The sequence below is a fragment of the Typopeltis vanoorti genome, chromosome 10, assembly GCF_054136105.1.
Source record: "Typopeltis vanoorti isolate ZY-2024b chromosome 10, IOZ_Tvanoo_1.0, whole genome shotgun sequence".
In the NCBI taxonomy this organism is placed as follows: Eukaryota; Metazoa; Arthropoda; class Arachnida; order Uropygi; family Thelyphonidae; genus Typopeltis; species Typopeltis vanoorti.
Genome location: NC_143558.1, coordinates 15,824,005 through 15,839,154, shown reverse-complemented (window position 1 = coordinate 15,839,154; position 15,150 = coordinate 15,824,005). Strand labels below are relative to the sequence as shown.

Genomic DNA, 15,150 nt, shown 5'->3' with positions numbered 1-15,150 from the left:
TCAGCGCCATCCCGCTGATACCTTCATTCATCTGCCCACAATCACTTAATCTCTCGGGGGACCCTGTAACCCCTAGAGAGCGCGTCCCCTGGGTGGCGGATAGGGGAGCCCACCGTGTGTGTGTGTGTGTGTGGTGTATATATTGTGGGGTGGTCCGAATATACTGAATAAGGACTCGTGGACCAACAGAGCCATAAGAGGCAATCATCTTGATTGTAAGGGAAGTGGCACTCCCGTGGATCCCTAGCTGGATCTATCCTCTCCTCCTTCTACTTTGAGGAAGATCCACTTACTTTAATCTTTCCTATAAGACCTTATCAGCCAACTCTTCTTATTTTATGACCCTTATGCTATTAGAGTACTCGATGGCCATGGGGTCTTTTCATTTCTGGCCTTACAACTACGCCCTCTCTATAAACCTTACTATAATTCTTCTTATATACCCTATTCCTCCTATGATTTTAAATTATATACCCTTCAATATACCCTGTTCCTCCTATGGGTTTAAATTTGGAAGAAGGCTAGTTCAGAAGCCTTAAGGTAGCAGCCCTACCACTGAACTATTCCATCGTCAGGCTAGTCCTCTGACATGGAGAACATAATCTTACTTGTAAGCTGACAGAAAAAGATAATCGGATTGAATCTATGGGAAATGACCCTGGAATGGAAAAGGTAAAACAAAAATGGAAACGACAAAATATAATACACATAGCAAACTGGAATGTAAGAGGAATAGCATATAAAGAAATAGAATTAGACCATTTATTAAATGAAAGAAATTTTAAAATAGCAGTAATCACTGAAACAAAAAAAAAAAAGAAATTAAAAGGAACTATGAAAACTGAAAATTTTAATGTGATATACAGTGGAGTCGACAGAGACCAAAGAGCACAAGCAGGAGTCATGATTTGGATTCATAACTCCCTTTTAACAATTAAAACATTATAAATTATGGAATGAAAGAATAATAGAAGCTAGAATAAAAATAGATAGAGGCTATTTAACAATAATTGGTTTATATGCCCCAGAAGGAGGAAGAGAACAGGATAATATTGATTTTTATAATCAGCTACAAAACATATATAATAAAATAAATAAAAATGATTACATAATTTTAGCAGGAGACTTAAATGCAAGAATTAGAAACACGAAAATTAATAATAATATAGGAATACATGGAGAACACACTCTAAACAGAAATGGTAAAAAATTGATTGACTTTGTAGTTTATAATAACCAAATAATGAATTCCTTTTATAAACATAAAGACATACATAAATATACATATTGATTTCCATCCTCTTGGGCAGCAAGAGGATGGAAATCAATATTAGATTACTTCATATTAAATGAAAAGACATCAAAATTTTCACTAGATGTTAGAGTTCACAGAGGATATGAAATAAGCAGTGACCACTTCCTTGTTAAAATAAAATTAAGATTACCACCCAAATGGCTACAAGTGACAAGAACAGAAAGAAAAATTGAAACATTTGTTTATAAAACTAGACTATTGAATGACACAAATGTACAATGGCTATATGAACAAAGAATTAACCAATATCTAGATAAAATAAAAACAAAATGAAGAATGGCTTAATATAAAAACGATACTAAATGCAGCAGCAAATGAAAGCTTAAATGCTTAGGAAAGACCAAAAAATTCAATAAAAGAAAAAAACTGAAGATCTGGGATGATACAATCAAAGAAATAATCAAAAAGAAAAAAGAAGCCTATCACAAATGGTTAAGCAGTAAAAGATTAGAAGATGAAATAGAATATAAAAGAATAAGAGCCATAGCTAAAAGAGAAGTCAGAAAAAGACAGAGAATCATGGAATAAATTTGTTTCTAATTTAGAACATGATTTATATAAAATAAGACCCAATGTATATAAGATTTTGAAACACCTAAATGCAGATACCAAAGAAAACTTAAAATTAAACACTGAATTGAAATTAGAAGAATTTCTAAATTACTACACAGAACTGTGGACAGACAAATATTTTAAAAAAGACAACTGGCAAACAATTAATGAAAAGGAAATAACTGAAGAAGAATTAGAAATCAGCCTGAAAGAAACAAGAAACGGAAAATCACCTGGAGAAGATAAGCTAGGTTCAGAACTATATAAATATGCAGGAACAAGATTCAAAGGAAGACTCTTATTATTTTTAAATAAAATTTACTCAACTGGTATCCCTCCAATAGAATGGAAAAAAAGCAATTGTGATTCCTATCTTTAAGAAAGGTAATAGAGATGACCCTAAAAACTATAGAGGTATCAGTATACTAAATTCCTGTTACAAAATATATAGCAGAATCTTAAATAACAAACTAATGAAATATTCCGAAAACTTTATTCTAGAAGTACAGAATGGATTTAGAAAAGGATGAGCATGCATAGACCCAGCCTTTTGCCTAAAATTAATAATAGAGAAAAGAAGAGAATATAATTTAGAAACACATATTGCATTTATTGACTTTGAAAAAGCATTTGACAAAGTTAAAAGAAATATATTATTTAACATATTAAAAGAAAGACAAATACCAAATAATATCCTAAAAGCTGTCACAAGTATATATGAAAATAATCAAATACAAATAAGATTAAATCATGAGCTATCATATACAAGAGAGATAAACCAAGGGGTCCAACAGGGATGTCCCCTCTCAGCAACTCTTTTTAATATCTACTTAAATGAAATAATAATAAAATGGAGTAAAAATTTACATCAAGGAATTAAACTTTCTCCTACAGTAAACTTAAACACTCTCCTCTTTGCCGACGACCAAATAATAATTACAAATTCTGAAGATAACTTACAGAAAGCTAATTTAAATCTAAATGAGATATCCAAAGATTATGGTATGATAATATCAATGGAAAAATCAAAAACTATGGCCTTTAAAGGACAAGATCCAGCAAGAACAAAAACAGCAATAGATAACAAGATCTTAGAACAGGTGAATTCATTTAACTACCTAGGATGTATGATCACATATGAAAAAGATATAAACATAAAAATTGCAAAATATTTAAAAATAACAGGTGTAATTAACTCTATATTTAACCAAACCTAGTTCAAAAACAAACCAGACTAAAAATATACAATACATTAGCCCTACCGGTCTTAATGTATGGAAGCGAAATCTGGACAATAAAACAAAAAGACAAACAAAGATTAACAACAGCAGAAATGAAGTTTATGAGAAAAAACTGCAAAGTATACCCTATTTGATCACAAAAGAAACGAAGATATTATGAAAGAATTAAACCAAGAACCAGTAATGGGAAAAATTAAAAAATATAAACATAAATGGATGGAAAACGTCAAAGAATGAAAACAGAAAGATTACCAAAACAAGCCTTAAAGTACAAGCCATTAGAGAAAAGAAAATCAGGATGTCCTCTTAAACGATTCAACGATGACGTCTAAGGCCGGAACAGGCCATGCTAGGCCTAAATCCTTCATACACATGATGATGATAATGATGATGACAATCACTTAATAAAATTAACTAGATTTACAGCGTTGTATAGCACAGTTTTAAATTCTGGTGGCATTCCTTTGGAGGTCAGCCTTTCCCTATGTATGAAACAATATACCTGATTCATATCCGGAGCCACTTACTTGACCATGGAAACAACCCCCAACTATGCCTGCGTGTAAGGGCACAAGCTCCATCCGAACAGAAGCCCATGCATTTTTCCCACTGGATCCCTTTGTGTATTATGTAATTATTGAGAGTGTGAAATATTTCTTCTCCAGTTGTTTGAGATGACAAAGTTCTACAAAACAGAATATCACAAATAGACAAGACTACTGTGTAACATCAGTAGTCTTGTCTATTTGTGATGCATAATAAGGGCTCTTCTTAACTCTTTCGATTAACTGAGATTCTACGTCACCTGCCATATCATTAATTCTGCGACCTACAGTGTCATTTGAAAGAGGAGTCAAATCAACATCTTTTAGTAACTTGTTGCCAAACATAGTTTTTACCACATCTTTTATAGCTGGAAGTAGTAAATTTTTCCCGATAGAATGAGGTTTCCCTGATTTCGCTATGCACAAACTTAAGAGATAAATCCTTCCAGTGCCTTGTTATTAATCGAACCCATGGCCGGAACTACATCTTTCCCATGATTGTTGCTAAGCATCGCTGAAATTGGCTTTTTTTTTTTTTTCAATTTGCTTATTTTTCACACCACAATGGTTAGTTTCTAAATGTCAGAGTTTCGCAGGTTTCATGCACTCATTTGACAACACTTTGTAACACAAAACACATTGAGGTTTCTGTTCACTTTCATCTCAACACCAAGTAAACCTGAATTCCAGATATGAACTGTTATATTCCCTACTGTATTTTTTCTTTGAACTGCTTGTTACTTCAATTCAAGGTGATGCAAACCCTAATTGTGATACAACATGTGTATCACAAATAGGGTTTGCATCACCTGTTTCATTTGCTCTTCTTTTCAAAGTCCTAGTTCTAAGCCACTTTTCCATTATTAAAAAAGGTTTCTGAAAAATATATAAATACTGGGGTTAACTCATGATACACTTTGTCCAAGTGTCATTTATCACTTCTGAAGGTATATTGAGCCTTGGTTGAAGTGAGGAAAACCTTCATTAATAAAAATCAAACAACAAGCAATTGGTTGAAATGTGGATAACACATATTCACTTCAAATCTGACAAAACAGCAAGGGAAGGCAGAAGCAATAAAACTATATTGTTGTTCACTTCACCCCTCTTATTATTCGTCATTCTGCCACTACAAATTATTGTAGTGCCAGAATGACGAGTAATAAAAGAGGGGGGGTGAAGCGAACAACAATATAGTTTTATTGCTTCTGCCTTTGAACATTCCAACACTATTTGTTGTTTTTTTAAGTCTCCATTTGATTTCAATAATTATTACTTATTCAGTTTTTGGATAACTCAAAAATATATATTTAATTAAATTGTCTGCCTGCAGACCACCCGTGGTCTCGGACAACAGGTGGTCCACAGTTGAGAAACACTGTAACATTGTGACTGTCCTATCTGCTAATGTTTTGGCAGATAATGGTATGAATGGTTTTCCTCTCTTAGCGATCTCCTGACTCACTATGAAACTTGCAATATTAACATCATTGGCAGACTCTCTCCAATAATTAAATACAGAACTTGATTTTTCAACATTTTTCTGAAGTTCTTCAACTGCTCTCTTTCTCGTGTCACCAACAGGATATTTTCTGGCAAATGTGGCATGTTTTGTCGTGAAGTGTCTCTCCAAATTTGACTTTTTGTTGTGCACCAGTTTTTCTTGGCAAATAAGACAGGTTGGAAGGCCATCTGAGTTCGAGATAAATGAAAGATTCAGTTTTAAAGTTATGATGCTCATCTGTTGTTTTTCTTAGTTTTTTTTTATAGCCATGTTGAAAAGCACCCTAACAATATATTTTATTTAACATTATATGAATACATTATATATAAAAAGAAAATAGAAAGAACTAAGCGATTATTCAAAATAATAAATGACAATAATTCGAAAATATAATAAAAATAAATCTCACCAGTAACATGTTTTATTGTAACAGTTGCATGTGAAATATAACACGCTGCAGTAAATCACGACCATCAACATATCTAAATATAATAAAATCAATATTTTATATATATATATATATATATATATATATATATTTTTAAAATAATTGCCTTTATAATAATAATAATAATTGCCAGTTTGCCTTTATCACCTTAAATCACCTTAAACCTAAGTTGCAGAAACAGCAAAGCGACACGGACTCTGCTTTCACATTTCACAATTGCCAACAATGCCTTGCCCAGTAGAGGGCGCCTGTGCACTCACTTATTAGTCACTTTGTTGCTCTTCAAATGACCTCGGATGTCAAGGCACTCTAAAACCTAATCCTTCTTAGTCACTTTGTTTGGCTGCCCTGCCTACCATGTGCTCATCCATCCCCTCTACTCCCTCTGTATACCCCTCCACGCTTGCTTTCCCCTCCCTGACATCATGCATCTTAGTGCCACGAAGTTTTGTGAGACCTATAGAACAAATGAAATTACCATTATGTGAATAAAATCCTTTAAAAATTTTATAAATGAAACTATGATAGTTTTATTTTCATTTTCAATTTTTCTTCAGAGCCACATGTACGTACCCAAAGAGCCGCATGTGGCTCGTGAGCTGCAGTTTGCTGACCCCTGGTATAGAACTATCAGTTTAATGTTGCAAAGTGAGACGTCTTGAAATTTGGTAGGTAAATTTGGGATGCAGAGTATATAATTATACTCTGCTCTCCAGCTATAAGGCTGCGGGTTCAAATCCTGCCATGGGCATAGATGTGTGTGACTGTGAAAATACTAGTGGTGATGGTCAGCGGTAGATGGCGTTGGTGTAGATGATGATGGTAGTATCAGTGGAGACAGAGAGTTGTAGAGTAGGTGTCCTCCCACAGTGAGTCCTTGAACTCCTTGGAGGTGTCATGTAATAATATAATTAATGGAGAAATTTTGAAGGAGGTGGAGTAGATGACAGATCTGAGAGTGATGGTGAACAGAGACTTGAAGTTTAGGGGGTCATTTGCTAAAATTGTAAACAAAATCCCAACGGATTATGGCAATAATGAGGAGGACATTGATATGCAGAAGCAAATAAGTTATGGTTCCCCTGTGTAAGGCTTTGATCAGTCCACATACTCAATGTGGAAAAAAGTGTCTGGACACCCCATTCTGCAACAGAAAAAAAATGGAATATTGCAATAGATGACTTGTACTAGAATTTCTTTAAAACTGTGGGTAAGCTTCTCAGATGTCGTACAGTGCTGTATATAGTCTACTCATGAGACATGGCCACACATGTTGAGCTTACTGACTTCCAACAAGGTTTTATTATAGAGTGCCATATCAGCAACCTATCTGTGCGTGTGATTGCAAAAAAAAAAAAAAAAAATGCAACATCCACGGTCAACTCTTTAAGATTTTATTAGTAGTAAATGGAAACATGAGGGAGTTACAACTACCAAGAAATGCTCAGGAAGGCCATATTACATTGACAGAAAGGGATGAGAAAGCTCTGAAATGTATCGTCCATGAGTGCCATCATCCTCTGCACAAATCATCACCAAGGGATACAGGAGTGAGTCTGTGCACGAAGACCATTCATAAGGAACTGCACAAGTTAAATTTCCATGACTGAATTGATGCATACAAGCCATTAATAACTCATATGAATGCAAGTAAGTGACTTGTTTGGTGCGAAGAACATCATTGATTGACCCTAGACCAGTAGAAACGAGTGGTACGGAGTGACGAATCACACTACACTGTTTTTAAATTTGATGGTTGTTGCTGCCTGTGGCATATGCCAGGTGAACGGTATATACCAGCATGTGTTATCCCAACTGTTAAATTTGGTGGTGGCAGTGTCATGGGCTGAGGATGTTTCTCAGGGCCGTTGGTGGTTGTGGATGGAAACACAAATGCCACAAAGTACTGTTGCATTCTAGATGATTCTGCACTGCCCACACTTTACCAGTTTTACAGAGATGGGCAGTTCCTGTTTCAGCATGACAGTGCTCCATTTCGATGTGGTTTGAGGATATGGGTGTGCAGAATTTGGAGTGGCCAGCTCAATCCTATAGAGGCTCTTTGGTATGAATTTGAACATAAGTTTTTTTGTTAGAATGATACATCCAACTTCTGTGTCTGAAATGACCACTGCTTTGTAGGAGGAATGGAAAAATATACCTGTGACCAGTTACCATAATCTCATTGAAAGTGTGCCAAGGAGAGTGCACAATGTAATTGTGGCCAAAGGTGGGCCCAACTCCTTATTGATTTTGTAATAAATGCAGTATTGTCTAAACAGTACTGTTGTCCCGACTTTTTTCCACATAGGGTATGTACTACAATGCACAGATTTGGTCACCTGGTTTTTAGAGGGGATGAGGATGTATTGGAGAAGGTCCAGAAAAGGTTTAGTAAGTTAATGTCAGGTCCATGGAATGACAGGTACGAGGATAAATTGAGGGAATGCAACTTACAGAGCCATGCAAATAGAAGAAGAATAGGGGATATAATTGAGACATATAAGTTTGTGAGGAGTTGTTACCAGACAAAGTCAAGCTAGGTTTGCCATCACTGTTCTAAGGCATTTCTGGCTGAATCAATCCACGTAATCCCTGGTCTTATAGGTTTTTCTCCAGCCATTTTGGCATCAAGTACCTGCTTTGTTAACCTTTCCTCACCCATTCTATTTAATTCACCATACCATTTTAGATTAGCCCTGCTCACACGTTCTCGAACGCAAACAATGCTGAGTTCCTTCCTAATGTTTTCATTTTTAATATTATTCTGCCATCAATGCAAACTGTTCAGGCCCCTAATTTTTCTAAGAACGATCATATCTGTCATCTCTAATCTTTGAACAAGTGCTTTATTTCTACTCCAACTTTCAGATCCATAACTTAAAACTGGTTTGAACACTGTCTTGTATACTGCTAGTTTAGTGTTTTGGCTAATTTCTCTCTTATTCCACATAAATATATTCAATTGACTCCTCACCATACCAGTTTTGCTTATTCTGTTGTCTATTTCCAAATTTAATTTGCCATCTTCATTAAAAACTGTGCTTTAATAGCTGAAATATTTTACTTGTTCTATAGGCCCTCCATTCAGAATGATGCTGAAGTTTTCTATTACCCTATTTTCATAGTTTTAATCTTTTTATTGCTGATTTTCATGCCAAATTTGATGCAACTTATTCAGTTTAGTTAGAGAATCTTTGGAGACTTGCACTGGATACATGTAAGAGTTCAACTCATCTGCATAAAGCAAAGAGCTAAGTTTGATATCTCCAACTCTGATATCAGGTGTATTGCAACTTTCTTTCATAACGTGATCCATATGGATGATGATTAAGTGTGCATCTTTGTCTTACACCTGATCTTATAGCAAACTGTTTTCCTGTATTTTCTTCAATTCTAATTGCTGACTTACAACTTAAATATTGCATCCTTACAGTTAATATTGTCTTTCTACTACATATGTTTATTAATAGTATATTTTGGAAACTGTTCAGCTAATTTTGTGATCATGCTGTTTATGCATGAGTATTTGTGATTATGATTATTTTATTGTTATAGCTGGAAGTAATGATAAGGTGGATACAACATATGATGGGAAGAATGGTGTGCGATGTTTAAGAATAAGCCCAAATGGTCAACATCTTGCTGCTGGAGATCGCTCAGGGAACATAAGGCAAGTGAAATGAAAGAAACAGTCGATGCTTTTTTCTTTTAATTAAAAATCATTTCTCAAGAACACTGAAAAAATGAAACTATATTGTAGATCACAAAAAACAGACCCAATTTAGATTTCACAGTTACTGTTGAAGTCAATGAAAAAGAAAAAAAAAAAAGAGATAGAAAAGTGATTTTATATTTGAATAAATTCAGTATCAAACTTATTTTTAGTAGTGTGTGTGTGTGTGAAAGTTTATTTAAGAAATGAAAATTTTTTTTTTACTCTTACAGAATATATGACTTAGAGTTTATTGAAGAGTTATGCAAAATTGAGTCTCATGATGCAGAAGTTCTTTGTCTTGAATATTCAAAACCTGTTCTTGTTGCAGGTAAGATTTAATTATGTTACTGAAAATGAACAGTGTGTTTGTGTGTAGTAATGTTTTTTGAAAATGTCCTTACTGTTTGCAGTGTTCATATTAAAATACCATCATAATAATCTTTTTATTTTGGTCTCACCCATGGAAATGTTGTAAACGTATAGCATATTTAGTGTGTGTGTACACACCGTATTTTCCGGCGTATAAGACACACTTTTTTTAATTTGAAAATAGATCTGAAAAACAGGGTGCATCTTATACGCCGATACTCAGTTTTTTATTACTGTACTTTCATTTCTGGAAATTTTTTCTGTTCTGAGTTACACGATTTCTTTCTTGCTTCCTTCCGGTGTGTGTGTGTAGAGCATTCCAGTTACGTAGAGTTCAGTGGATGCGCATGCACTGTCATCGACGATCACAGCTGTTAAATCACAGATATGCCGTTAAATTTTCTCTAAATTTCTTGGCAAATTATGGCTGAAAAACGTCGGCATTGCTACAATATTGCATACAAACTACGTTGCGTATGCTAAAGAACATGGAAACAGGGCTGCAGAGAGGCATTTCGAGCCACCCCCCAACTGAGAAAATGATAAGAACTTGGTGGAATCAGGAAGAGTTATGCAAAAGAGGATCTAAAAAAAAGCAACTCACAGTAAACATAACCTATGAAGTGGAACTGCAAAATGGCCAGAACTTTAGGCAGAACTGAATACTTGGATTTTAGACCACAGAAAAGTGGGACTTTCAGTATCTACAAAAATGATTATTCATCAAGCGAAAGCCACTAACACAGGGATCGCCAACTTTACTGGATCAACATCATGGTGTTCAAGATTCGTGAAGAGAAACCAGCTATGTATGCAGACTAAAATAAAAATATCACAAAAGATGCCAGCTGTGAATATGAAGAAAAAATTATTAAATTTCATTATGTAAATTCATTATAATATTCAGTAATAAAGTTTTTTCCTAAAAAAATGTGTACAAAAAAAGGCGTGCGTCTTTATGCCAGCAAACACAGTATATATATATTTTTCTTAATTTGGTGGGTGAAGCTTGCATTTTATGGCTTAATGGAATGAAGAAAAGAATTAAATGGAATTATTGAACAGTTTAATGACCTTCAGTAGTTCATCTCTGTCAGAGAGAGATCATTGGGAGGGGGAAGTGCACTATAAATATAAAATATTTGCCCATATTTCTGAAACACATTAGACATAATCCTTCTCTATGTCAACAGCCAGTGCCCCCCAGAAGCCATTTTACTGTAGAATAACAAAATAATAGTAGCCCCTGCCTTTGTAAACACTTCAATAACTTATCTTCATAACGGCATCCTTTTTTTTTTCTCCACGGTAACTTTCCCATCTTTTGGCCACCTCCCACCAATATGGCATTATAAAATCCTTCAATCTTTCTCAAATGATATTGTTGGGAAGGATTTGACAAGTGACATACAGTTATTTGCTGATAATGCTAAGATAGGTAGGGTAATCAAAAATGCTGCTGATATGCAGTCTTTGCAGAATGATTTGAATAGGCTGGAATTGTGGGCATGGGAAAATGGGTGTCAGTTCAATGTCAGTAAATGTAAAGTCATTCACTTCGGCATGATTTGATATCCAATGTTATATTATATTGGTGGAGTTAGATTAGAAGAAACTGATAAGGCTAGGGATCTTGGAGTGTTAATAGATAGGAAGGTGAAGTTTAGGGGCCATGTAGCAAAGATTGCAAATACAACTCAAAAGATAATTGCAATGCTGAAACAAACGTTTCACATGTAAAGATAAGGATGTTATTTTGCCTCTTTATAAGGCCCTGATAAGACCTCACTTGGACTATTGTGTGCATGTCTGGTCTCCTGGTTTCCGTTGTGATTCTGATATATTGGAGAGAGTACAAAGGAGAGTGTCAAAAATGATATCAGGATTGTGGAATACTGATTATGAAGACAGATTGAGAATTTGTAGACTGCAGACACTAGCAAACAGGAGAAAGAAGGGTGATATGATTGAGACTTACAAATTTCTGAAAGGATCATACAGATTTCAATTGATGGAATTTTTCAATTTATGGAAGGTGGGGAAAGGACGAGAGGGCATCCTTGGAAGCTGAGAATGAAGGCTGCCAAGAAGGATGATTGGAATGGATTGCCATTGGATGTTGTGAATGCAAGCAGTGTGAATGAATTCAAGAATAAGTATGACAGCTGGTGTGTGGTGTAGTATGTGGCCTCCCTCGATGAGTCTCTGACTCCCTGGAGGTCTCTCTTAATAATAAGAAGAATGTTAGTTTACAAAACTTTATCTCTCTGGTAACCAGAGATCCCTCACAGTTGAACTTAACCATATCTGCCAACTATTTTTATGTAATGGCTGCCATGTCAACATAATTAACAAAATATTTAATCCTCCTTTTATCTCAACCTCTCAACATACTGATTACAGTAATTCTGTTACTCTTTGCTTTGGAAACTTCAGGAGGGAGGGGGGTGGGAAACTCAGTTCCAGATGTACATAAAGTTTCTTGTATCATCTTGTCCTATTATGGGCAGACCAGAAAATCTCTCGGTGTTTTTAAGAACATAACAGATGCGTCTATTGCTACAATTATAGGCAATCATATCAAGTACTGTGCATGCATCACCCACAGAATCACATGGAAGAAAACTTTGCTTCATTAGCAGGTCAACACAAGAGACTTATTTGGCAATCAGCTTCAATAAATATAGCTATGTGAAACATCCTGAAATGCAGGAAACTGTAATTCTTAAACATTGGGGGGGAGCAAGGACATCTTGAATCAAGATGGTCATTCAAAAACTGACATTAAATACCGAATTGCTAAGGCAACCGTGGCCCTACAAAAGTTAAAACCATTGTGGGGAGATAACATTGTGGGAGCAAGGACATCTTGAATCAAGATGGTTGTTCAAAAACTGACATTAAATACTGAATTGCTAAGGCAACTGTGGCCCTACAAAAGTTAAAACCATTGTGGGGAGATAACAGAATAGCAATCACAACCAGACTAAGACTAATTGACACCTTGGTGAATTCTGTCCTCTTGTATGGTTGTGAGGCCTGGACTTTATTGAAGGAAGATGAGAGGAGAGTCCTGTCTTTTGAAATGAAAACTTACAGAAGACTTTTGAGAATCTCCTATACTGCTCAAGAAACCAAGGAAAATGTCCAAAACTGATTGATTCAATAGATGGGAGAAAAAGGGAAAATATTCTGACAGTCATCAGAAGAAGACAGATGAAATGGTTCGGACATGTGAAGAGGGCTAATGGCATTCCAAAGCAAGCATTAGAAGGAATCGTTCTGGGACCAAGGGTTAGAGGCTGACCTCGATTAAAATGGACTGATAACATCAAAAAATTGACTAATTCCTCCCTTTCTCAACTGACATCATGAACAAGAGACCGAGATGACTGGAGGAGGCTAACCAAGACTATCACCTACCAGCCATGAATGACCCAATGGTCCATTTAGGACTATGGGAGAAGAAGAAGAATAATGTCCTTGTTATAGGGAAGCTAATAAATTTATTTTTTTTTTTTCTCATTGTTATCTATTTCACAGTAAGGTTGTTTACAGCATAGGTTTCCTTTAAAATGTCTAATTAGTATGGAACATTGTCATTAACTTTGGGTTTAGACTAGGTTTGGTCCATATTAGTTTATCTGAATTTTGCTAACACTTTAAAAATCCAAGATTAGCATTTTCACCATTGTTAATATTCTTGAGCATAAGTAAACAAAATACTGACGATATAATCTGGTTACAAAAATTAAAGTAATTTCATTCTTTTATTTATGCTTTTCCTTCTTTTCTTTGTGTAAAGTAATTAAGAAGTGTTTTTTTTTTTTTAAAGGATTCTCCCTTTCTTCTTTTCTGTCATTTTCAGCAATTTTAAAACTGCATGCTATTAAGGATTTAGTAGCTTACAGATGAAATTGTCTGAAAAATTAGGCCAAAAAATTGGGCCTCTCCAGTTAGACTGAATTCAGTCTTGAAAGTTGACAGGTATGCAGTGACATTACAGTGGGTTCAATTCTTGCTCAGTTTAGTCTGTGCATATTAGCTGCTTTGTGTTTGTTTAATTTTATTGTTGTATATGTTTAGCATAAAAGTTCATGCTAGTAACTTTAGTTTGGTCAATTTGATCACTTTTTTTTAAGTGGATGAGTTTGATAGTGGTGTAGTGTTTGTATTAATATTTTTCATTTCCCTTACATTATAAGTGATTTTAGTAATAATTTGAATCAGCACATATAGCATAATTTTAAATTCAAAATTTTGTAACCTCTCTATACATAAAATGAATGGTTGCAATGCATGTTTTTATTTTCCACTTAGGAGAGGAGAAGAGATATTTGGCATCAGCTAGTCGAGATAGACTTATTCATGTGTTCGATGTTAAGCAAGACTATGAGTTTCAGCAAACATTAGATGATCACTCATCTTCTATTACAGCTGTTCGCTTTGTACATACAGATAATCAACTTCAGATGTTGTCCTGTGGTGCAGATAAATCAGTAATTTTCAGGAAAGCTCAGTTTGTAAGTTTTGAAAAATAATTACCTTCAAATTTCAATCTCATCATATGATATAGAAAATGTATTTTCCCATATGGAAGCTAGTTTAGCATCGCCTTGCATATTAGATCCTAATATTAAGTTTGATTCTGTGACTGCTGCATTCTAAGCTGGCCATGGTAGTGCTCTAAGAAAATTTAATTTAGTCTTCTTATTTTATATTGTTTTTATTATTATTTCTGTACTGAGTGCTTTAAGCAAACTTGAAAAGAGATTAATTAAAATTATGGAAGAGAAACTTGGGGAAAGACAAGCTAGGCTCAGGCCAAATAAAGTTGTCAGTTAAATTTTTACTTGATAACAAATAGTTGAGAACTCATGGTAATATACCAATGATCTATAATTAAGTTTTCTAGATCTGAAGAAAGGCATATGACAATGTACCAAGAGAATAGCTGTTCAAAACACTACAGTTTTGAAGTTTATATATATTTAAGTCTACTTTTTTTTAATTTGCAAGTTAAATTATATAAGAAGTTAGAATTGGAAGAATTGGAAAAGATCTTCATCTCTATGGATCACATTATGAAGAAAAATGGCATTAAACCTGATGTCAAAAAATAAATACAGCAATCCCTCGATTAGTGCGCCTAATGCATTCTTTAAAACAGGCGCATTAATCGAAAACACACTAATTGAATATAATAACCTATGGGAAAAAGTATAATTCATTCCTCAAATTTCTTTTTTGAACCTTAATTTTTTTATAAAAGAATTAAGGTATGTCTCAGGACCTAGTTAAAGGAAAACCATGAAGCTGAAAGACAATAAAACATATTCAGAATATAAATTTTATTATTCTACTTCTTAACAAAGAATTGAGCTAACGTAGTTTTGCGGGCATTTTGTTTCTTTTTTTCATACAATTGACCGTATGGCCCTATTGCCTCTTCTACTCT

General features: G+C 34.6%; 1 protein-coding gene across 2 annotated transcripts in view; it reads left to right on the top strand.

Moving 5' to 3' along the window:
• The window catches only part of LOC150102187 (mitogen-activated protein kinase-binding protein 1-like), a 344,972-nt gene that overhangs the window by 159,323 nt on the left and 170,499 nt on the right, over window positions 1-15,150 (top strand). For both annotated transcript variants that reach the window (XM_090398639.1, XM_090398638.1), the window contains exons 14-16: window positions 9,164-9,278; window positions 9,554-9,651; window positions 14,013-14,215. In XM_090398639.1, the coding sequence (XP_090254765.1) occupies window positions 9,164-9,278; window positions 9,554-9,651; window positions 14,013-14,215 (416 nt within the window). The remainder of the gene's footprint in view (window positions 1-9,163; window positions 9,279-9,553; window positions 9,652-14,012; window positions 14,216-15,150) is intronic.